The sequence below is a fragment of the Podarcis liolepis genome, assembly GCF_965112155.1.
Source record: "Podarcis liolepis genome assembly, chromosome: 7".
Lineage (NCBI taxonomy): Eukaryota > Metazoa > Chordata > Lepidosauria > Squamata > Lacertidae > Podarcis > Podarcis liolepis.
In genome coordinates, this window is record NC_139561.1 from 25866535 (window position 1) to 25891529 (window position 24995).

Genomic DNA, 24995 nt, shown 5'->3' on the forward strand with positions numbered 1-24995 from the left:
GAAAGGGCTTTGGAGGTCATTCCAGAATTAAAACCCCTTTGCTCAACGGAGGACTCAACTGCAGCACCCCTGACGGATGGCCATCCAGCCTCTACTTCAAGGTAGGGAATATTTTTTGCAAGCCAAGGGCCACTTTCCATTCTAGGCAACCTTCCAGGGGCCACATGCTCATGGTGAGCGGAGCAAGAGGCAAAAGAGGGCAGGGAACTAATGCAAACTTTACCTCTGTATGAAGACTGGTTTCCACCTACACAAGACACTTACTTGTTCTGGAGCAGGAAAGTGGTATCCATTTTATTTTATTTGGTACATTTGCATCCCACTCTTCCTCCACAGATCTCAGGGCAGGGCCTGTTGGGCTGCCCCTGCTTTTATCCTCACAACAACACTGTGAGGTAGTTAGATTTGGAGACGGCGACCGGCCCACAAGTCGCCTGCTAAGTTTCGCAGCTGAGTGGGAATTTGAATTCAAGTCTCTGGGAAACAGAGATATCCCTGCCACCCCAAAACTGGCTACCCCTCCGGACCCTTAAAAAAAAGAAAAGGTAAAGGAAAACACAGTTGGTGGTGTGGCCTCCTTTGGAGAAACGGAACATCAGGGGAGGGGAAGAGGCAGATGGAAACAGGCAGCTTCCCCCTTCTCCCCCCAAAGACATCCTCCTGGGCCACAGCAACCATATGTAAGGCACTTGGAAGGTGGTCATGTTCAGTCTTGTTTGTGTGCCGGACGAGGGTCCCAATCCACAGGCTGGCGGTCCACTATGCTTCTCAGTGTCCCAAAAGTTCTGCCTGTTGGTGCCTCTCGTTGGGCTCTCTTGGTTGTGTGCATTTGTGTGCTGGCGTGTGGGAGATTACAGCTCGTCTTTCCCTAAAGTGGCGTCTTGCTCAGGGTCTTCCGCTGGGGCTGGCGTGGAACTCTCTGCCACGATCTCCTTCTCCGCCACGATTTCCTTCTCCGCCACGATCTCTTTATCTGCCACGATCTCTTTCTCCGCCACGATTTCCTTCTCTGCCACGATCTCCTTCTCCGCCATGGTCTCCTTCTCCGGAGGCAACTCTGTTTCCTCCGTGTTGAACAGCATCCGCACCAGGTCGTCGGCCTGGACTCTCTCCTGCGGCGGATGAGGAAGGAGACTTTGTTACAGGGGGTGGGTTGGGATGGGGTTCAGCTCTCATTATTATCTGTCAGGCTACTGCCATCAGAACAGGGTAGGGAAGCAGAGAGGCAGTTGGGTTACAGGGAACCTCCGAAAATCTTGCGAAGCAGTTCCTCTTCCTGTGGTGAGGAAAGCCACACCTCTAGTGGGGAAGAGGGGAAAGGTCCAGAGGATGCTGCTGGGAGCCTCAGCACCGCTCCTGGCCAAGCTAGCCAGGAGGGAAGCACGTCCCTTCCATTGCCCACCCTGCGCAGAGGTGTAAAATGCAAAGAAGGAAGGAAAAGGCTGGGGTGACGAAGAAGAAGAAGAATTTGGATTTGATATCCCGCCTTTCACTCCCTTTAAGGAGTCTCAAAGTGGCTAACATTCTCCTTTCCCTTCCTCCCCCACAACAAACACTCTGTGAGGTGAGTGGGGCTGAGAGACTTCAAAGAAGTGTGACTGGCCCAAGGTCACCCAGCAGCTGCATGTGGAGGAGCGGAGACGTGAACCCGGTTCCCCAGATTACGAGACTACCGCTCTTAACCACTACACCACACTGGCTCTCTGACGAAGCTCTTATGTTGGGGGAGGTCCCGGAAACAACCACTCCCGGATTCTGCTAGCGATTGAGGCAGACATGAACTTGTGGCTCTGCACTGTAAATAGTTTTGCACCAAAACAAAACCTGCAAAAGACAGGTCGGAGTCCTGACTGGTTACTCACGAGCAACCACTATTGCCATCTGACATTATTGATTCTACAACAGGGGCTCCCAAAATGTGCTCCGCCTGGGACCTTCTGCGTGCAAAGCACGCAGGTGCTATGACGGCTAAACTGCAGCCATACCCAAAGCAGCTGCCCATTGTGCAGGATATTTAAATGCAGTCGAACCAATGACTCATGTTTTGCCAGAAGGTGCATGAAGGGGCTGAGGGTCACAGAGCGTTCCTGAAAAACTGCTAGAGAGAACTCGGTGGTCCTGGCAGGAAGAAGGCATAGCTATATATCCTCTTCCTTGCCTGGGCTCATCCTCTTTCCACCCTTCTCAGCCATGAGAACACTTGCAAGTTCAGACTCCATCTTAAGCTAGGCTTTAGTAACTGAATTGCCACTTTAAGCCTGTCTGAACAAACCGGCTGCATCCGTTAGTCTTCAGGAGGCATATTGAGTGACTCGTGTTATTTTAATTTATTTAAATTAATTTTGGGATGCATTTTAATCAATTGCTTGCTTGTTTTTATGTATTATTTATATGATGTTAGCCGCTCTGAGCCTGGCTCCAGCTGGGGTACAAATAAAATTTTATTATTATTATTATTATTATTATTATTATTATTATTATTATACTTAGACATTGGCTGTTAGATTCATTCAAAGCTTGTCTCCTTAATTTTATATAAGCAGCACAGAATTTAGCCACTTTGAAGGTAGTGTCTGGTTCCCTGTTCTCCATTAAGTATTTTAAGTAATAATCATCAGTTCTGCTTGGGGGTTTGCTGCGTGACTGGAGTGACAAATATAGTGTATAACCTTATAGTAATGACAGCACAGTAGGGCTTGAGTAGTAGTTTCAACTTCCTTCAAACCACAGAGGCATGTTCGCTGTGAATATTGGTTTGCCTTCAAATCTGCCCTGCTGGTGGAAGGACATAAAATCCGGCAAGCGTAAAAAGCTCTTCTAAATTTGGGTATTTCTAATTTGGATAAATATCTCTCTTTGGATAAACCCCCTCCCGTTAACTTTAATTTCTGGATGCCTTGTCCTTTCAACTCATGTGGTATTGCAGCTCAACATCCCCCTATTCGTTGCTTAATTGTGAATTCAGCTTTTTCATATCCACAGATTATCAAAGCCTGCAGTGTGAACCCTACGTTCCTCTTGGTTCCTCTTGCAGTGATGATTTCCCCATTTTTGTTTCGCATGTGTCTGTTAAAGTTAAGGGTGCCAGACCCTAACGGGAAGAAAAAGTAGTTTTAGCCAATAATGGATCTTCAGAATCCATATCCGGGACCTAAACAGTTCTTGCCATCTAGCAAGTGCCTTCAAACGCTCAGCCAAAAGATCTGCTTTGATACAGCGCCTAACCACTAAGCTTCCTTGCTCTGCCCTCTGCGTAACAACCAGGTGTTTTAGAAAGCCCTTCCCTGGGAGAAAGGGAGGAGGCAGAAAACTTGAGGCCGAGTCTCCTGCAATGCAGAAGTGAAACCCAGCAAAAGCCTCTCCTTTTTTTGCCGAATTTTACACACAGGCCTGGACATGGGGGCGGGAGAAAAAGAAGGGCATGGCGGGGTTGAGAAAGGAGGAGTGAGGTAAAGCAACAGCCATTCTACATACCCGTTCGCTGTGACGGGGGTCCAGGGTGAACCACAAGGCAATGGCACAGCGCTGGCCCTTGGTCACGGCTTTCACGCCATGCGGGTTTTCGGAGCCTGATGAGAAACCCACAGCCCGGCCACACTGGGGCTGAACCTCTGCCTGGAAACCAACAAAGGGGATGATGATGATGATGATGATAATTATAATAATAATAATTTTATTTATACCCCGTCCTCCCCAGCCAAGACCGGGCTCAGGCAGCAAACACCGAGTATAAAAACAATTGATTAAAATACAGCTTAAAAGCAAGGTTAAAATGCAACATTAAAAAATGATCAGAGGACCATTTTGATTTGGACAGCACACCCCAAACTGAATTGCTCCCTGCCGGGATTGCTGTGCTGACTGGAGCTGATGGGAGTTGTAGTCCCAAACACCTGGAAGGCAAATGGCCTTTCTAGGCCAGTGGGCACATTAGGATTCATGAACAAATACTGGTGGTATTTGACTCATAGTAAGTTTGAAACAATGTATGGAACAGGTACAAATATCTACTGGTAATGTAAAGAAAAAGAAGGTACCTTTTATCATATGTGGTGGGTGTGTAAGAAAATAAAAGCTTTCTGGGAGATGATATATAATGAAATGAAAAAAATGTTTAAAATAACTTTTGTGAAAAAAACAGAAGCTTTATTATTAGGAATTATAGGTACTGACATCCTAAAGGAGCAGAAAAGACTTTTTATGTACAGCCGCTCGCATGTTACTAGCCCAGAGATAGAAGGAAGACGAAGTCCATACCAGAGAGGAATGGCAAACTAAGCTGAAATGGCAAAGCTGACTAGGAAACTCAGAACCAAGAGGACAAAAACTTTAAAAGAGAAGGGAAAAAAATTATAACTGATCTAGGAGACCACTACAAGCAGATGGAAACATTAGCAGGATTTTAATCTCACTTGTAATGATAATTTGGACTGATATGAAATATAGAGTATGGAATAATATGCAGCTGTAAATGTTAATAATAGGACCCACGGAGGGGGTGGGGAGAATTCGCGAGATTCAGAGTAATATCTACATGTGGATATGCATTTGGAATGTAATAATTTTATATCTGTAAAATCAAATAAAAAGGATTTTAAAAAGAAAGAAAAAAGGATTCACCTACACCCTACCCCTTCTGTCTACTCCCAGAAAAGAGAAGGAAGGAAGTGGGAAAGAGTGTGACTTTTCCAACTTCCTCCTTCTAGGAAGGAGGTTTCAGGGGAGACAAAGCGAACCACTCTCACCACCTGGCAGCTGAGGGCCACTGAGTGAGTGGGAAGGAGGCTAAGAGACCTCGTGGGCACTCAGGGGGGCAGCGTTGCATCTGTTGGTGAGCCTTGGTATAACTGCTAACATTAAGCGGAAGAGACAGAACCACGACTCATTGGCAAAGAGAAATCGCTTTATATGCGTTGGTTTTTGCATTCTAACACCGTGACACCAGACGGCGCTGTGGAGTTCCGTTTTTGCTAACCCGATTTCTAATACAAAGCTTGCAATGCATTGAACTGAAACGCTTCTTTGACGTGCCCAGATCCAATTATGCTTATTTGCACAATGTACGAAAGACGTCAGAATCCAGCAGAGAAGGGGCATAGCCCCGCTGAAACGAATGAAATCCACTAACTTCAGTGGGTCTACTCTGAGCAGGGCAATACAGAGTTGGCTCATTTGCACCAAGGGTCACACACAGACCGTGGAGTCTAGCAAAGATGACCTCGGGGGGGGGGGGAGGATTCCCTTTGCCCAAAGACACACGAAAGAGCACAGAACATAAAGAGGAACAACCGACTCACAGTCACCGTCGTGGCATCCAGCTCCGTGAAGTAAAAAGCTCCTCCTTCAAAGTCACCGTTTAGGTAGAGAATAGCACTAGAATTAGCAGAGGAGAGGGGGAGATATTATGTCAATGCCTTTCCTTCTGGTGGAGCAGAGAAACACACAGACTAACGTTCACCTGGTTCGTTTTGAAAGTGTCCTTAAAGGACTCTCTTCCCAGGGGCTGCCAATGTTTTTTGGCCACAGGGCTCATTTGCCTTTTTAAGAGAGCGTCATGGGCACATCCACAGATCTGAGACTTGAAAAAGGGCACAGAGCTGGAGGAGGAAGAGAGAAAGAGCGTCACACTTCCCCTTTCAGCTCTATGTTCTTCTCAGGGGAGAAAAAAGATAATCGGTCTTTTGCCACCACGTGGCCATGGGGTGGGGCCCTCAGAGGCTCTACAAACACCAGGGGAAGACCACAGGGGCACCATTGTGCCCGTGGGCACCATAATGGCAACTGCTGCTCCAGACTCTAATTTGCAGTGCATTATAGAGCAAAGGCAGACTCTGTTATAGTGCAGGGAATATGCATCAGAACAGCCTACCCTTTTCCCTCCCTCCTTCCTTTTTTTTTTTTTTTTAAAAAAAAGAGGGATTCTAGTCCTCATTGTTCAAGATGGAAATTGGAAACCCGCCAAGTCCTTCTGAGCAGAAGGGGCTGAGCAAAATGTATGCAGATAGGTGAACCAAACATGTTCCCTTGGGTGCCAGCGTTGCAGCCCACAGAACAGAAAACAAGGTTGTTATATCTCATTTGGGACAGCCTGTTTGAAGATGGCTCTATCCTATCAACTTCTCAGTCTCCTCTTCTCCAGGTTAAATGTACTCAACTCCCTCAACCGTTCCTCATAAGGTTTGTCTTGCAGACCCTTTAATCCTCTTGGTCGCCCTCCTCCACACATGATACAGCTTGTCGATATCCTTCTAAAACTGGGGTGTCCAGAACCGGACACGGGACTCCGGCAAATTGCTATTTCAAGAATAACCTGGCAGAGGTTGGCCACCTGTGCCTGACATGTCTTCCCTATGCTGGTCTTTTGACAGGCTGCTCTTATATTATTTTAAATGGGTATTTTAATCGCTTTACTCTCATGCTGGGTAACGTTAAGTCTTTGGAGTGGCTCTGAGGTCCCCTGGTGGAAAAACCTGGGATAGACACTTAAAGAAAATAAACAAGGCAGAAGTCATGAACATAAGCCCAGTATCTCAGTCTCTCTCTCTCTCTCTCTCTCTCTCTGTGTGTGTGTGTGTGTGTGTGTGTGTGTGTGTCTGTGTGTGTGTGTGTGAAAAGTCTTGCAGGGATAGAGGGAGCGAACTATGCAATCCTGCAACTCCCTCTTGCTGATTGACCTGGCTCCACTACCAGAAAAATGGGTTCCCCACCACTGTCCTAAAAGGGTGGGTCTTCAGGCAGCTAGACCTTGCCAACTATCTTAAGAACAAGGTGAGAGACTTTTGACCTTCCAGAGGTTGCTAGACTACAACTCCCACCTCACCCCTGACTGCTGGCCATGCTGGCTGGGGCTGATGGCTGCTGCAGTAACCCAACAACATCTAGAGATCTTCAGGTTCCCCATTGGCAGAGCAGCCACTCATGCAGGGACACAACACACAGCCTCCTTTCCGGATGGTGCTCCCAGGAGCCTTTAGCCCAGGGATGGGGAAGCTGTGGCCCTCCAGATGTTACTCCCATCTTCCGTGACCAGCACTGGCTGGGGTTGATGGGAGTCGTAGTCCAACTACCTCTAGAGCAGCGGTGCTCAACCTGTGGGTCCCCAGATGTTGTTGGACTACAACTCCCATCATCCCTGAGCTCTGGCCTTGCTAGCTAAGGGTGATGGGAGTTGCAGTTCAACAACATCTGGGGACCCATGGGTTGAGAAAGGCTGATCTAGAGGGACACAGGGTCTGTGCCATTCCTTAAGAGGTCAAAAAGCTGCTCAGGAGCACAACCACCGCAGTGCCTTGCTGTTGTCAGTGGAGAAGGAATTTTTCATTCTCTCCACTTCCTCACAGCCATTACCTGTAGTCCCGAAATGTGTAGGCTGGCGGCTCTTTGACACACACTAAAGCCTCTGCGTTAAGGATGCAGTTGTCCACGTGTACAGGGTGGCTCGGATCCGCCCGGTCTTCCTGTTTATCTGCACGGGAGACAGGCAGCGCTGAAAGTTTGCACCACTGCGGCCAGCCTGCCACACTTGGCAGCGAAGATTCAATTACCCTAAGGATCTGGCTTTCGAAAGAAAGCAGCCCTTCACGTTCCTAGTCCTCATGGTGCTTTTGGAAAAGGCAAACTCCAGGCAGCCAAGAGGCCTGGTGGGAGTTGGAGGACACATTCCAGCCAGGCCAGAAACACACAGAGAGGTGCAAGGCAGGGCTGGTGAGGGGGTGTGGCCTGGTGAGGGGGTGTGGCCTGAGGCAGGGTGTTTTGCACTAGAGGATGTGCAGAATGCCCTACTTGCCTTCAATAGCAGTGCGGCACACCAGGTGGGAGTAAGAGAAGTGCAGGGGTGTGTCCAGGCGGAAATAGGACTCCATCACCAGCCGGACCTTCTCGGTCACGTTGTAGTAGAGGTAAGCACTTTGCATGGGCACTTTGCCTTCCTGTCCCAGCTGCGGAGGAATAATAATAATAATAATAATAATAATAATAATAATAATAATAATTTTTTATTTATACCCCACCCTTCCTGGTTCAAAAACCAGGCTCAGGGCAGCTAACAACAAATTTAAAACACTTTAAAACACTTAATTATAAAAGCAGCATAAAATACAGTATAAAAACATAAATAACAATAAAATTCAAAAATCAATTAGATAATCCCCAGGGCTAGCTGGCTGAATTAGTCCTACTTGGGCCAACGAGGAGGCCAGGGGAGAATTAGCTGTGGGGTCTCAGAGCAGGTGATCTTCATAAAAGGGGAGGGGGAAGGAAGAGAAGGGAAATAAAAGATCAGGCTGAATTCAAATTAAAGGCCAGGTGGAATAGCTCTGTCTTACACACCCGACAGAAGGAGGTTAAATCCCGACGGGCCCTAGTCTCATGGGACAGAGCATTCCACTAGGTCGGAGCCATCACTGAAAAGACCCTGGTGGAGGATAGTCTGACTTCCTTAGGGTCCAGGACCGCTAAACTATGGTTATTCATGGACCTTAAGCACCTCTGCGGGACATACCAGGAGAGGTGGTCCCATAGATACGAGGGCCCTAAGAGGCACACAGAGGAGGTTCAAGTCCCAGATGACAACAACAACAACAACTTATTATTTATACCCCGCCCATCTGGCTGGGTTTCCCCAGACACTCTGGGCAGCTCCCAACAGAATACTAAAAACACGATAAACGGTCAAACATTAAAAACTTCCCTAAACAGGGTTGCCTTCAGATGTCTTCTAAACATCAGATAGTGGCTTATTTCCTTGACATCTGATGGGAGGGCATTCCACAGGGCAGGTGCCACCACCTCTGCAAGGTTCCCTGTAACCTCACTTCTCGCAGGGAGGGAACCGCCAGAAGGCCCTCGGAGCTAGACCTCAGGCTGAATGATGGGGGTGGAAACGCTCCTTCAGGTATACTGGGCTGAGGCCATTTAGGGCTTTAAAGGTCAACACCAATACTTTTAATTGTGCTCAGAAACATACTGGGAGCCACTGTAGGTCTTTCAGGACTGGTGTTATATGGACTTGGTGGCCACTCCCAGTCACCAGTCTAGCTGCCGCATTCTGGATTAGTTGTAGTTTCAAAGGTAGCCCCATGTAGAGCGCATTGCAGTAGTCCAAGCGGGAGATAATCAGAGCATGCATGACTCTGGTGAGACACTCTTCCAGCAGGTAGGGTCTCAGCCTGCGTACCAGATGGAGCTGGCAGACAGCTGCCCTGGACACAGAACTGACCTGCGCCTCCATGGACAGCTGTGAGTCCAGAATGACTCCCAGGTTGCGCACCTGGTCCTTCAGGGGCACAGCTACCCCATTCAGGACCAGGGAGTCCTCATACACCTCCTGCCCCCTGTCCCCCCAAAACAGTACTTCTGTCTTGTCAGGATTCAACCTCAATCTGTTAGCTGCCATCCACCCACCAACTGCCTCCAGACACTCACACAGGACCTTTGCCGCAGTCACTGGTTATGATTTAAAAGAGGTAGAGCTGGGTATCATCCGCATACTGATGAACACCCAGCCCAACCCCCCTGATGATCTCTCCCAGCGGCCTGTCCTGGTCCCCTATTTCCATGGGCTCACCGGCTTTAAAAATGGACTACTGCCCCGAAGACAACAGGTCCTGCGCTCCATCTTCCCTGACCCAGGCACCTGGTTCATTTGTTTATTTCATGACATTTCGCAGAATCGGCGCGACGAACTGTTTCAAAAGGACTGGGGCAAATATATATTTTATAGGAAAGAAAATTGCAAACATTTGAAAACGTTTGTAGGTTTGAGTTGGAATGTTTTGTAATGTGAATAGAAGGAGCTGATTTACATATCATGAGGAGAAACGTTAAAGGGAGATAGAAAGTAAAAAGGGGGTTATAGAGATGCTAAGAATTTAGTAAAGATGTTCAGAAGTGAGAAAGAGGGAGGGAAGGAGGTCGGTGCTCAGTCGAGCAATGTTTAAAGATATTGATATATGTAACAAAATGTGATTATAACAAATATAGAAAACTCAATAAAAATTGTTATTAAATAAAACCCCAAAATAATAAACATTTATCGGTAAGAAAAAATAACAACGACAATTCAAAACTCCCCAAAAGTTGAGGGAACAAACGACCATGGTTTAATATTCCACAGTAAGGTTGGGATCTAGCTAAGGAGGCCGCAATGCTTTCTGTATTTGTTACAGCCCAAACATCTCTGAAAGCAACTTCTGCCTGCGTCTTTGATGACAAAGACAGAGATTTACACAGGAAACAGGCTCATTCAAGCAACGCATGTCTACAAAACTTGCACCATTGGAGGCAGCTATGCTTCTGAATACCAGCTGCTGGGAACCACAGGAGGGGAGAGGGGTCTTGTGTTCGAATCCTGCTTGTGGGTTTCCCACGGTGCGAAGAGGATGCTGGACTAGGGGTGCCATCGGCCTCATCCATCAGGGCCCCCCCTCTTATATTCTTGTGTCCTGGATTCCCCCCAGAAGTCTGAGCCTAGATTGCTGCTCTTTCAGAGGCTTACCTTGAGTGCTTTATAGACAGTGACGCCATAGAAAGTCTCGCTGGGGGTATGTGGGGAGGTCTTCCCACGGTAGCCATCGCCGGCAGAGGCAGCTGCCTGTGTTGGGAGAGGGTAGAGAAGATATATATATAAAACTGAACATTTATTTATTTATAATTTTTTTGTGTTACAGATTGTGCTTTACAATTTAGAATATTCATTTATACAACCTTAAAATAGCAATCACTTCCCTTCTGTTTCCATGGTTCATTTTACATAGCATAAATACCTTCATATTTTATATAAACTAAACCATTCCGTATTCCATTATTACTTCCATCGATACTTATTTACACTGTTGAACTTATCTTAATGCTGCCAATGTTTTCAAGTGTACACAATTCCCCTCCCCGCCATGTATTCAATAAACATTTTCCAATCTTCTTTAAATGAATGTTCTTCTTGTTCTCTTATTCTATACGTAAGATCCACAAGTATTCCATCAGTTTAAGCTGCCATTCTTCTTTGATTGGGACCTCGCTCCATTTCCATTTTTGGGCTAACAAAACACAGGCCGCCTTAGTGGCATATAAATAACCTTTTTTGACACCTGGGAATTTCCATCTGAATTATCCCCAACAAAAAGGACTCTGTTTTTTTTTTGTTTTCTTTTTGGAAAGGTGTTTTGAAACATTTTTTTTCAATTCATAATAAATTATTTCCCAATACTCTTTTGCCCTTTTACAAATCCACCACACATGAAAGAACATACCCTCGACCTCATTGCATCTCCAGCACTTATCTGATTCAGTCTTACACTTAGCAAGTCTACTCCAAGTAAAACTGAACATTTCAATCCTCTTTTTCTTCTGGGATTCTGGTGAAAACTCCAGGTAAAAAAAGAGAGTAAAAGACCCCTGGACGTTTAAGTCCAGTCAAAGGCGACTATGGGGTGAGGTGCTCATCTCGCTTTTCAGGCTGAGGGAGCCAGCGTTTGTCCACAGACCGCCTTCCGGGTCATGTGTCCAGCATGACTAAACTGCTTCTGGTGCAATGGAACACCATGACGGAAATAGGAGCGCATGGAAACGCTGTTTACCTTCCCGCCGGAGCGGTACCTATTTATCTACTTGCACTGGCATGCTTTCGAACTGCTAGGTAGGCAGGAGCTGGGACAGAGCAACGGGAGCTTACCCCGTCATGGGGATTCGAACCGCCAACCTTCTGATCAGCAAGCCCAAGAGGCTCAGTGGTTTAGACCACAGCGCCACCCGTGTCCCTTAAGCAGGATTCATCTCAGGCCAAATGGCAGAGCCCCTTGTGGTTCAATCTCTGTGCATCTCCAGGGTCAGGCAAACAGCTAAAGCAGCTGAGCTGAGAAAGAACCACCATGGACCAAGACTCTAGAGCGAGCTGCAGCCTCCCAGAGCATCCACAGTGCTGTGCTGGGACCCAAGGGGCAGCTACTCACATTGGTCAGCCTCTGCAGTGCCCGACACTCCTCTTCAGACAGAAAGCCGTCCACCACCACACGCTGGGAGCCGTTGAGCAACTTGGAGTTCATGGTGATGCCAAGCCCGTCGTACACCAAGGGGCCACCTGTGTGAGGCAACAAGAAGCAGCTGAGGCATTATGGAACCTGGAGGCGCTTCAAGATGCTGCTGGACTCCACCTCCCATCAACCCTCAACCCATAGGGATGCTGGGAGCTGTAGTCCACTGTTCTCTGGGGGAGCCAATTGGTCACTAGGTGCAGCTGGGGCTGGGGGCCAAGCCTTGTCCTTCCAGTCAGCAATCTCGAGCTCTGCCCTAGCTTCAGTTTAGGAGCTGTCTTCAAGGGTGGCCCCATGCGTAAGTCACTGCAGCAGTCTAATCAGAGAGGAGGCGGCAGAAGCTAGGCTAGAGGCATGTCAGGGGTGTGGCCCCTCTGGATGCTGCGGAAACCTGCATCATCTCCAGTCAACATAGCCAACGGTCAAGGTTAAAGGGAGTTGGGAGTCCTTATGGAGGGCTGCAGGTTCCCCACGCACGAGGAAATGGATTAGACCCTGCAGTTGGGACACAAGAGCTGGAGACACAGCTGGAGCCATGGGAAGAGACCCCTTTCCCTTGGCCACCGACAAACACCCAGGCTGCCCTGTCACCTTCTCGCACGAGCTTGTTCATGTCCGTGGACTCCTTCGTCTTCTCCTCCACCAGGTTCTCAATCTCCTTCATGAGGTTGCCTATCTCTTCCGAGATGCGGGCTGCCGTCTCGCGCTCCACCCTGCAGAGAATGGAGAGACAGGGCGGCGTCATCGGCTGGAAGGTCAACAGTAACTCACTCTATGTGGGGCTGCCCTTGAGACTGACCCAGAAACTCCACCGGGTGCAGAATGCCATGGCGAGACTCCTTACGGGGTCCTCACTGTGGGATCACATTCACCCGGTGCTATACCAGCTGCACTGGCTCCCAGTGCAGTACAGGATCAGGTTCAAGGTGCTGGTTTTAACCTTTAAAGCCCTATACGGCCTAGGACCCCTGTTCCTACGGGACCGCCTCTCCTGGTATGTCCCACGGAGGACCTTACGGTCTTCAAATAAAAACATCTTGGAGATCCCGGGTCACAGGGAGGTTAGGCTGGCCTCAACCAGAGCCAGGGCTTTTTCGGCCTTGGCCCCGATCTGGTGGAATGCTCTGTCACAAGAGACTAGGGCCCTGCGGGACTCGACATCTTTCTGCAGGGCCTGCAAGAAGGAGCTGTTCCACCAGACCTTTGGCCAAGGTACAGTCTGACCCCCTCCTTCGGTAATCCTCATAGAACTCTAGCCCAATGGCTGCCATTAATTTGATTCAGAATTGATTTTAGAATGAACTGATTTTAGAATGTATTTCAATTAATTGATTGTGATTTTATGTAAACTGTGTTACTTTTACTGTTGTTAGCTGCTCTGAGCCCAGCTTCAGCTGGGGAGGGCGGGATATAAATAATTTATTATTATTATTAACAGGTAGACCTTGGAATGGAGCCAATAGCCAGCCTGGGCAGTGCGGTTGGGGAGAAGAGTTCCCATGCAGATGTGGGAAGGAGAGCCAGCTTCAAAAGCCTAGCTCCGAGCTATAAGGCAGCCAGAGAGAACAAGCCAGGCATAGACATAAGCAGAGAGCCAACATGGTGCAGTGGTTAGAGTATTGGACCAGGACCTGAGAGACCAGAGTTCAAATCCCCACTTCGCCATGAAGCTCTCAATGGGTGACCTTGGAGCCAGTCCCTGCCTCTCAGCCTTGGAGGGTTGTTCTGGGGATTAGATGAGGAGGGGAGCCATGGGAGCCACCTGGGGCTCCTTGAAGGAAAAAGTGGGATATAAAAGCATTTAAAAAGGGTGGGGGAGAGAAAGTCTATTGAAAAAGGCACTTACTTCTGCTTCTCTTGCAGCCTCTTAGGTATCACCTCTTCCGGTGTCCAAGTGTCCTTAAAAACAGGGGGAGAGAAAAAGAGCTTAGCGCAAGGAATTCACCGAAAACGTACAACCAGGGGTGGTGGAATTCTGGGCCTGCTAAGCTTCCTGGTCTCAGCTGCCCAGTCACTGTGCTCAGAAACTGGGGATGATGGGAACTGTAATCCAATAACATGTAGCTATCCACAGATCCCTTCCTCCTTGACTCACACAGTGCCAGCTCTGTCACCTCCCCAACTCAAAGCCTTAGGCCCCACACTTTGCACCTTCCCCTCATCCGCCTTTCCTTAAAAAAAGGGGCAAACGGAGTGGGTGTCAGGCCGAAGGAGCCGCCTCTTACCGGGTCCACAAAGGGGATCCCAAAGATGTCGTAGGCGAAGAAAAGCTGCTCTTTCTCCAGAAGGCTGCGTCTCCAATAGAGCTCGACATCCTGAGGGGCAGGGGGAGAAAAGGAGGACAGGAAAGTCAGAAGCGGGCAAATCAAACAGATTCCTTGGTTAGCCAGCACAGGGGTGGGGAACCTTGTGGCATGGTTCAGCTGAAGGACCAGATCTCCCTCAGCCTGGGGTCTGAGATCTCCTAGGGAAGCCTTTATCTTAATCCTGCCACCCTCCCAGGCATGTTTGGTGAGAGAGAGGGGCTTAGTAGCTGCTCCCAGATTGTGGAACCTCTTTCCACGGGGAGCCTAGGCCAGTAGGGGTGTGTTGAATTGTTTAAACTTTTGAATTTCAAAAAAGGGGGGGGCGCTAAAAAGTCGTAACACGACTTGGGAATCTGAAACATATTTTGGTTTAATTGATATAATCTAGTTTTGCCTGGTAAGTGAATGTGTGTAAAACTGCATAGAAATAATAAAAAATGACTGCCAAGCACTTTCAGTTATATTTATGGTTACCTGACATTTAGAGAAGTTAAAATTAAAATTATTTGGTTTCCCGAAAGCAGTTTATGTGCCTCTTTATCAAATACAGACTTATCAAGGTAAATGTTGTCCAATCACAAAAAGAATAGCAGGTTTGAATTCCTCACACCCCAAAGCATATTTTTAAAACCCGACTCACTGAAGAAATTTACAAAAAGGTAGTTTCACTCCATACTAGGACGGCCCACTCTCTGCTTTCCTCTTGCTGATAGGCAAAGACTTCATTTTCTAATATAAATTGGATATGCAGTAATAAAAAGATATAAAATAAGTAACTGCAGAAAGGAGGAGAGTTAAGTTGAAGAAAATGCAGAATATGGATTGATGTAAAAAAATATATCAGCAAATATGTGTAAAATGGAAAAAAATAACATTTATCTAAGAATCCCTGTGGGAGAAAAGACTTTATTTTCTTGTTCAGACAGGTCTTTGGCCACTAACTGGCCATTGTGTTGTGGCAGGCCTTCTCTGTGTGTATGTGTGTTATGCATCCCCTCCACATTGTTGTGTTTTTAAAACGGTTTTGTTTTGATTCAGTGCTGTTTTTTATAATATGATCACTTATTTAGTCTTGATATTTATTGTGTGCTTTTCGTTGTACACGTGAGCCCCTGTACTGCACCCACCGGGACACCCACCTTTCTGGGGCGTACAGGCGTGGCCAGGTTGTCCCCCAGCACAGCTGTGTAGTAGGCCAGGTTCTGTTTCATCACTTCGTCATTAGGGAAGAAGAGCAAATAGGTTTTGGCACACTCAATGGCCTTCTCGTAGTCGCCACCTGGAAAAGGGGAGAGAACCTGCATAAGGACGTAAAAAGAAGAAGACCTGCATCTGGATCAGGCCAGGCACCCATTTGGTCCAGAGGGGCGGGTTATCAGATCCCCCAAGGGGAATCCTGCAAGCAAGACCTAGGAGCAACAGCAACTGATATTCAGAGGCAAAGCAGTGGAGGGAGAATGTACTGTATTTTTCATTCCACAGGACGCACCTGACCATAAGACGCACCTAGTTTTAGAGAGGGAAAACAAGGGGGGGAAATTCTCTCCCTCTCTGCGCAGTGCTCCCTCAGCGAAGCGGCAGGAGAAACGGAACCCCTTCCATTCCTCCTCCCGGTTCGCTGAAGGGGCGTTACTTCTGGGTTTCGCTGCTCGCGCATGCGCAGACGGTCAAAATGACGTCACACGCATGCACGGAAGTGGCGAATCGCGACCCGTGTGGGTTACATTCACTTCAGGATGTGAACGGGGATCCGGAACGGATCCCATTCGTATTCAGAGGTACCACTGTACTTGCAAACCGCTTAGAAGCCTCTTTGGGTGTTATGAAGTGTATATATTAACACATTATCTAGACAAACACATTTATTGTATACTGTACAATGTGTGGTGCGTTTTAGGTATGTGATATCATGAGGGTGAAAAAGGATAATTTTTCCTGGAAAGGGGGCACAGAGTAAAACAGCTGAAAGGGGAAGCAGGCCAGTTTCTTACCACAAAAATAAGAACCATTGTGCCTGGACCTTTTCTCTCAACTTACTGTTGTAGTAGGCAAACTGAAGGTAGTTGAAATGAGATGGGAGGAAGTCCTCAATGGGCTTCTCAGTTCCGGTTTGAGATGCAAGTTCTGTGACGCAGCCTTGCTTGCAGCTCAACACTTGTGTGTAGTGATCTGGCAAAACAACAAACGACAACAAACCAGGTTTCTTCTTAAGAACAGGACCAGAGAGTTAGAGGGGGTTTTGCAGGCCAGAGGCAGTAACCTACATGCTGTATGCCATATCAGACCCAGGACAGACCAAACCCTGGCTTCCTACGCCACACTTAATGTTATATGTGACGTCAGGTGTGGGGCAGGAAAGGGTGTGGTTACAAGGAACAACCCTGTTCCTTTGCAAACAGAACTTGTCATTCAATGCAGACAGCTTTGCCCCTTTGCAGCTGTGGTTTGGATTTAATTTTCCCAGACTGCATTGGCAAACCAACTCCCATTCCTCTTCACTTCGTATGCTCCTGAGTGGTTAAAAAGAAAAGGGAAAAAAAGGTAAAGGACCCCTGGACAGTTAAGTCCAGTCAAAGGCAACTATAGGTTTGCAGCACTCATCTCGCTTCGGGCCAAGGGAGCCGGCATTTGTCTGCAGACAGATTTCTGGGTCATGTGGCCAGCATGACTAAACCACTTCTGGTGCACCGGAACACCATGACGGAAACCAGAGCGCATGGAAATGCCGTTTACCTTCTCGCCACAGCAGTACCTATTTATCTAATTGCACTGGTGTGGTGTGCTTTCAAACTGCTAGGTTGGCAGGAGCTGGGACCGAGCAACAGGAGCTCACTCTGAGGCGGGGATTTGAACCGCTGACCTTCTGATCCGCAAGCCCAAGAGGCTCAGTGGTTTAGACCACAGCGCCACCCACATCCCCTGCTCCTGAGTGGTGCAGTCCAGCCACAAACTGAATGGGGCACTTCGGCATTTAGAGAAAAGAATTCATGGAGTTTCGTTTGCTCATCCACAACACTCCGGCCGCGGGGTGGGGCTCACCAATGATAGCTTGGAAAAGGTCCGCGTTGTACTCAAGGTAGTTGTAGCCTTCATAATCATACGGCCCCTCGCAAAGGGCTCGGCACTCTGTGTCGGCGACCCAGTAGGCTTCTAGTGCCTTCTCCAGGTGCAAGATGGCCGCCTGAGGCTTCTCCTCCGTGTAGTAACTCACGCCCAGGCGGAATTCTTCCTACAAAAAAAGGGGGGCATGGGAAGCAGTCAGAACTTGTGCGAGAGATGGGAAGCACAGATTGGAAGCTAGTCCACCAACCTCAATCTTAGCTAGGCTGCACATAGCATATGCTTGGAGGAATCTTGATTTCTCAGACTTTATTAAGGCTCACAGCAAAGACCCTTTTTATCTAGCTGGCAAAGTCTGCCGGAACAAAAATGCCTTCAGTTATTTCTGGAAAGCGCAGAGGGTGGGTGCCTGTCAGATTCCCCAGAATGGGGCACCCACCTTTGAGGCCCTGCTGCAGGTCAATGCGGAGAGGCCTTCTGGGATCTTTGAAACCGGAAGGAGATACATAAGGGAGCAGGCCGTCTCTCAGGTGTACAGTAAGAAGCACAGTGCCTTATACGTCAGCGCCTCAAACTTGGCCCAGTTGCGGTTTGGCCACCAGTGCAAATCCCACAAGCAAGGTGTTATATGCTGGCAGTAGCTTGCTTCGACAAGCAATGCAGCTGCTCTGCTTTGGACCAGCTCACCCTCTGCTTTGGACCAGCTCACCCCATTGCTCCCACCACTGTCAGCAAGAATGAGGCGTTGCAGCATGTGGTATTGCCACTCCTCTTGCCTGCCCCTGAGCAGAGAACTCGAGCTGCAATGCTTCGGGGAGGACCCTGGCTCTTGCAAGAACAGGGAGGTTCCGGCAATAGAAGGGGAGCGGGCAGGCAGCAATTGCTGTTTTTCCTCAGGCGGTGAAACAGGATTTGCCACCTCTAGGCCCTGTGGTGGGAATTTTCCAGTCAGGAACCCAGGCAGCTGCTGTGGAAACCTCCATTCTTATGGCTGGAATGACCGTGTTTGAATGTTGAGGGATGCCGGAAGTTATTTATTTTTTTGTGGTGAGGGGGAGGGTTCTGCCTCCCCTCCTCCTCACAGGTGTCCCCAGGTTTCAGCCCTGGGCAGGATTGAACTCTGACACCTACTTGCTAAGTCTCCTCCACAAAGCTACAAGGTCCACAGAAAGACCCATTTGGAGACCACATTGGGGCTCAAAATGTGGAATTTATGTAGCCCAGGATAGATTCTGGACCAGCTCAGGTAATAATTCATGGACAGAATCAGAGGCACCATTTTGAATAAAATATTGGGGAGGGGGGAGGTAAGCCCCGCCCCTCATAATCGATCATATGATGTGGTGCACACACACCATTTGAATGGCAATGCCCATCAACTTGAGGGGGACGGGACAATCCCCTCAAATTTTATTTGGGGGGCTGGAGATCCCTCAGGCCCTAGGAGTTGGCTCCTGTGGGCAAAATATGGACTCTCTCTGTCCATGTGTGTTTAGGGGAGAATCTGGGTGTGGGTGACGTACAGTGGCCAATGGCGTTCTCACCATGTGCGGCTTGGCCTCCAAGTCCACAAAGTCAGAGTCTTTGACGCCAGCCATCATCTGGTAGTAGTCCAAGTTCTGCCGCATCTCCATGTGGTCAGGGTTGGCCACAAAGAACGTGTGGGCTGCGGCCACGGCTTTGTCGAGCTTGTTGATCTGAGAGAGGGAGGAATAAAGACAGTGTTGAGTGCATGAGATGAAACTTGGTGGACCAAAGTTGGGGAGCCTTTCACAGCCTAGGGGTCCTCTACTGTTTGAGCCAAACCTCTGTGGGGTGGGGTGGGGATTAATAATACTAATTTATTATTTATACCCCGGCCATCCGGCTGAGTTTTTTCCAGCCACTCTGGGCGGCTCCCAATCGAGTGTTAAAAACAATACAGCATTAAATATTAAAAACTTCCCTATGCTAGTATAGGATATGCTAGTAAAGAGTAGTACAGTGGTTCCTTGGGTTACAGATGCTTCAGGTTACAGACGTTTCAGGTTACAGACTCCACTAACCCAGAAATAGTACCTCGGGTTAAGAACTTTGCTTCAGGATGAGAACAGAAATTGTGCGGCAGGCCCCATTTGCTAAAGTGGTACCTCAGGTTAAGAACAGTTTCAGGTTAAGAACGGACCTCCGGAACAAATTAAGTTCTTAACCTGAGGTACCACTGTATCAGAGGCTGAAGCGAGCAAAGCTTTGAAAATAATAATAATGATGATGATGATTACCGTGTCTCAAAGTGCACAACAAAAACAGACCTAACAGACATTAAGATCAGATGCAAACAAATAGTTCTTTTAAAATATATATCTTGCACAAGTTCTCCCTACCCCACTATAAAAAATGAGCATGAAAACAGCCAAGTTACATCCAAGTGACCCTCCCAATTAAAAACCAAAAGCCTGGGCAGATAAAATGTTTTACTTTTGTATAACAGTCCAGTTTCTACACATGCAGAGGTACTGAACCTGAGATTACCAAAACTGCAACAACAAGCCCTGCTGTTTGAGAGTTTCAGGGCCAGCCGAAGACATTTTGCTGCCCGAGGCAGAAAAGGCTGCCCCTCCCTCACCCCCTTCTACCACCATTCAAAGCCCCCTCCAAATTGCTTGTATGAATTCTGCAACAGTCCACACACATCATTCTACTTTATTTACGGTTCTGTGGTGCTTCCCCATGATTAGCCCATTATTGCCATCTGGAGGGGCAATTCTGGAGCTACAGCACATCAAAGCAGAAAAAAATGAATGAGATTTCTTATGGCCACTCCATTCAAGTTTGCTAACAGATATAGACAATGAAATACTTCCAGCATTTGTGCTTTAGAAGTCATCTTAAAGAAGCTGGCCAGATCCCTCGTAAAGGACCTCCCCTATTTCTTAGAATTTTTTTGCTGTTGCTGGGTTTTTAATTGGTTTTATTATTTGGAAAATGATTGATATACAGTGGTACCTCAGGTTACATACGCTTCAGGTTACACACTCCACTAAGCCAGAAATAGTGCTTCAGGTTAAGAACTTTGCTTCAGGATAAGAACAGAAATCGGGCTCCGGCGGCACGGCAGCAGCAGGAGGCCCCATTAGCTAAAGTGGTGCTTCAGGTTAAGAACAGTTTCAGGTTAAGTACAGACCTCCAGAACGAATTAAGTACTTAACCCGAGGTACCACCGTATTTTAATTTATATATATATATATATATATATATATATATATATATATATATATATTTAAAGGGCTTTTGGAGGAAAAACCTGATTGCTGCTGTTATTAATGCCTGCGTAGTGATTTGTTGCTGTTTTAATGGATTGTGTTTTCTAAAAACAATAAAGCATGATTGAAAGTAAAACAAAAACAAAAAAAACTGAACATTTGCAAAAAGATTCCAGCAGGAAGTTTTGGAACACGCATCAATCGGAAAAGAAGGCGTGTGTCTGTGCAAGACGTCTAACCGTCCTGATACCATCATGAGCACAGCTTTGCACGAACACACAATGAAAAGGATTTCTAGAGAGGGCCCCCAAAAACTAACATGAGACATGCAAACACCCCACAAGCAGTTCACTGCAAAGGCAGGGCAGCCAGCTGGAGCACATAAATCACCCCATCCGGTAGATAGGAATAGCAGGAGGATTAAACTGCGGGTTTTCGCCTTTTAAGAATGGAGAGTGTTTAGGAACCAGCCACAGAGAAGCCAACGGGGTTTTGGTGGGGGAGAAAGAGAGCCTGGCTCTTTCCATATTTGCTTTCTCAACTCCAGTTGTTGAATTGGCTCTGAAACCTGAGACCACGGGGGAGGGCCCCCCTCTTTTGCGTCTTCCTGTGCAGCCCCTCTATGGACGTGGCACATCGCCCCTCCTAAGGAAGTAGGGAGGAGAGAGAGACGAGAGAGGAAGGGCTGAACTTCTGGCCACAGGGGAAGGAGCAGGAAAACGCTTTCTAAGTGGCTGGAGTGAACATGTGGCAGACAAATGGATGGAGACTCTAAGAGAGACAGGCCGGGTCAGCTCTTCAGAACTGGAAAAGTGATTAAAGGCAAAACCCTTTCTGCAATAACTTTCCCTGAATCCAGGCAGCTCAAACTCATCAGCTCCTCCATCTCTGCTTTGTTCTCTTCAAATATTGCAACCGAGACCCTGGGCTTTCTACAAGGCTGCTTCCTATATAAGGACAAAGTATTCCTTCGTTTTCCAATTGTGCCACTGGAAATCTGGAACGACCTCAGATTTCCAGTGGCAGATTCAGTTGTCCAACTTTTCCCAGACTTCCAACAAAGGGGAGATACTTCCAGGACACAGGCAAAGTCCAGGCATTGGTCAATGGCATTGCAACTGACCCAGCCACTGGTGCATGAGGCAAAAAAGAAAGCCCATAAGTTCATCCATGGGGGCAGCAGCAGCAGGATTGGGGCTGAAAAGCAGTGGCAGGTCCAGTCCTAAGCATGGATGTGAGATAGATCTGATGCATGCTGGACCAAGGCTAGTGGCCTGGCTGGTCCAGCATTCTCCTGCCACAGTGACCAACCAGAAGTCTCAATGGGAAGCCTGCATGCTAGACTGGAGGGCAACAGCGCTCTCTTTGCTTGCAGTTGCCAGCAACGGCAAAACGATTTCTCCAATAATGGATGCTTTTTGAGATGCAGATGGTGCTGTTTTTTGCTTGCTCCCAGTGTGATTATTTTCACCCACGGCTACAGTTTATTACACAGATGCGATTAATAATATGTTCAACCTCTGTATGGCACTTTTAAGCGCTCAGCATATTTCACATGCATTTATCTAGCTGTAATCCTTATGAGCTTGCAAGATAAACCACTATCATTATATCCAATTTTGCAGGTGGAGATGCAAAAGAGTATGCAGATTTTCAGCTCTGTCTCTTAGCCGCTTTGCAGTTTCTGTTTTCTTTCTCTCTCCTTCCTCCAGTCTCTGCACCTGTAGCCTGGTTTCTCTGGTTCTTTCCATCGAACCTATTAACGTTTCTTCGACCTCAACCTACATGATGTCAGATGGCAGGGAAGTATTTTCCCTACTGCCAGGACTGCCTAGTGGAGGGGACAGCATTCCCTTCTGGGAAATCTTCTGAGGGTCATGTACTAGTGATGGGGAAGTATCTGGAGTGCAAAGCAGAGTCATCAAAAGGCCTGGGGAGGTTTCCAAGGACCAGCTAAATGGGCCAGGAGGGCCATACTTGACCTCCTGCCCTAGCCACTAACAGCTGTCTCTTTTAGGTCATGGCATGGATCAGCTCTGCAGGACCAGACCAAACTTCAGCATCCTGTTTCTCCACAGTGGGGGGACAGGACCTCTGGGAAGTCCACCAGCAGGGCATGAAAAAAATGTGTTTTGTGCTAAACTGCCTCTGAACTTGGAGGTTCAACTTAGGCATTTTGACTAGTGGCCACTGACCTTTATCTTTCAAAAGCTCACCAAGTGGCAGTGAGGCCCATAGGCACAAGCCCTTTCTCTCAAGCTCCCCCCCCCTATTCTCTTTGTTTCCCTTGTTTCTCAATTCCATCTCTCCTAAATTATCCCATCGCTGTATCTTCAAAATAAAAAACTTTGAGGGCTCCTCTTCAAAGGAGATACCTTGCCGAATCAGATTAATAGTCCATGTTGCCCAGTAATCTGTCTCCAGAAATACTGCATGGAAGGCCACAAGCATGGTGAGAGGACTGCCATCACTATTTAAGTCCCACCATAAGAGAAGGTATACTGCTCTGAACTGGGGAGGCTTTGCTTTAGCTACCACAAATGCTCGTGGCATTTGTATTGACTTTAGGTTGTGTCCTGAACTTGCTATTGTTTTTGGTCACTGAAAGGCCACACAGCTTACTGTTCAAGAAGGAAAATACCAATTTCTCGCCCTGCATGCCTACTCAGAAATAAGCACCACCATGTTCAGTGAGGGTTAAAGTGGCAGTGGTGTGGAGACAGCACAATTTTGCACATGAATATTAAAATCAAAGTGAATGTTGGAGGATCAGGGATCGACAAAAGAAAGCGCTTCTTCAGACAGTGCATGAACTCACAGGTATGTCCAAGAGGTAGATTGTGATCTACTGGTAGATCAGTGGATGTCTGTGGTAGATCACTGGCTCCCCCAAAGAAGTCTTGCTCCCCTAAAAAAGCTCAGCCTTTTTGCCTTGCGCCTCCTCCTTCAAAAAAGCTTAACAACTTTGACCTAAACCCACAAAAAGTGGGTAGATCACTGCTAATCTTTAACTCTGTGAATAGATCGCAGTCTCTTGGGAATTGGCCATCAACTTGGACTGCTTTAAAAGAGGATTAGCCAAACTAAGGCTATCAATGGCTACTAGCCCTGATGGCTATGTGTTTCTACCTCCACTGCTGGAGGAAGCAATGCTTCTGAATATCAGTTGCTGGAAACTACAGGAGGGGAGAGTGGACACGGAGCATTCAGGGCCTGCTTGCCAGTTTCCATGGTACAGAATTGTAGAATTGGAAGAGTTGGCAGGGGGACACGGGTGGCGCTGTGGGTTAAACCACAGAGCCTAGGCCTTGCCGATCAGAAGGTCGGCGGTTCGAATCCCCGCGACGGGGTGAGCTCGGCCAATAAAGCGAGATGAATCCCAGAGTCGGCCATGACTGGACCTAATGGTCAGGGGTCCCTTTACCTTTACGAGTTGGAAGGGACCCTGATTGTCATCTAGACCACCCTCCTGCAATGCAGGAATCGTCTGTCCAATGTGGGGCTCAAACCCACGACCCTGAGATTAAGAGACTCCTGATCTGCTGACAAAGCTGTCCCAATAGGCATCTGGTTGGCCACTGTGAGAACAGGATGCTAGACTCGATTTGAGCTCTTCTCACATTCTTAAAGGAACATTAAAATCAGTTAGGGCTCCAACCAGCAGCATCAAACCATCTCTTCCAACCCCCTCTAACTTTTGCTAAAACTGAATCCAACTGAATTCGACGGGGCCTACTTCAATACGCAGAGAGGATTGGGAGGAAAAGACCCCCCCCCCATCCTATCGCCATCAGTCCCCGATCCAAGTGAACAGACTACCTTGAAATAAGCCACTTGGAGATAGTTGTACGGACTGCGCTTGCGGAACTCCAGCTCCGTCTCCTCGCCGAGCTGGTAGCGGGAGGCGCCGTCGGGGAGGCACTTGCGGAGGCAGCCGGCGCGGCGGAGGAGCTGCCCGAAGAAGCGGAGGTCGTCAAGCGGGCGCCGCTCTCCGACGGCGGGAGGCGCCGGGTGCTGCTGTTCGTCCTTCGCCGGGGATCCGTCGGTGCTATTGGCGGCGCAGCGCAAGCGGCACTGGATCAGGCGCGCCCGGTGCGCCTCCCGCGCCCGCAGCGCCCTCTCCATATGCAGGATGACGGCGCTCCAGTCCCCGCGGGCGTAAGCCTCCGTGCCCGCCGCCAGCAGCATGTCCGCGGGAAGCGAGGAAAGGTCCGTCTCGGCCCCGACGGCAGGGACGAAGAGCTGCGCCGCCAGCACCAGGAGCCCAAAGAGGGGCCGCGCAAGCAGAACCCGGGGCGCCATCGTGGCTCGCTCGCCGGCTGCGAAGGGGCGCGCAGGGAGGCTAGCTACGCCCACCCCGA

The 24995-nt window shown here is 48.2% G+C and overlaps 1 protein-coding gene across 1 annotated transcript; it reads right to left on the reverse strand.

The window, feature by feature from the left end:
• Positions 1-283: 283 nt before the first annotated feature.
• P3H1 (prolyl 3-hydroxylase 1) lies at positions 284-24995 on the reverse strand. The gene is made up of 15 exons (XM_083512985.1): positions 24454-24995; positions 18937-19089; positions 17372-17561; positions 16370-16501; positions 15472-15611; positions 14252-14341; positions 13873-13925; positions 12618-12739; positions 11946-12073; positions 10496-10591; positions 7787-7937; positions 7348-7465; positions 5298-5373; positions 3475-3615; positions 284-1112 (listed from the first exon to the last, which is right to left on the reverse strand). The coding sequence occupies exons 1-15, from the start codon at positions 24934-24936 to the stop codon at positions 852-854; spliced, it is 2334 nt and encodes a 777-aa protein (XP_083369111.1). The 5' UTR covers positions 24937-24995; the 3' UTR covers positions 284-851.

Excerpts from the sequence above, each read along its gene's own strand:
- P3H1 (XM_083512985.1), bottom strand. The coding sequence starts at position 24,936 with ATGGCGCCCCGGGTTCTGCTTGCGCGGCCCCTCTTTGGGCTCCTGGTG. Across the intron at positions 19,090-24,453 it reads TCCAAGTGGCTTATTTCAAG|ATCAACAAGCTCGACAAAGC; the intron begins GTAGTCTGTTCA and ends TCCCTCTCTCAG. Across the intron at positions 17,562-18,936 it reads TGGAGGCCAAGCCGCACATG|GAAGAATTCCGCCTGGGCGT; the intron begins GTGAGAACGCCA and ends CTTTTTTTGTAG.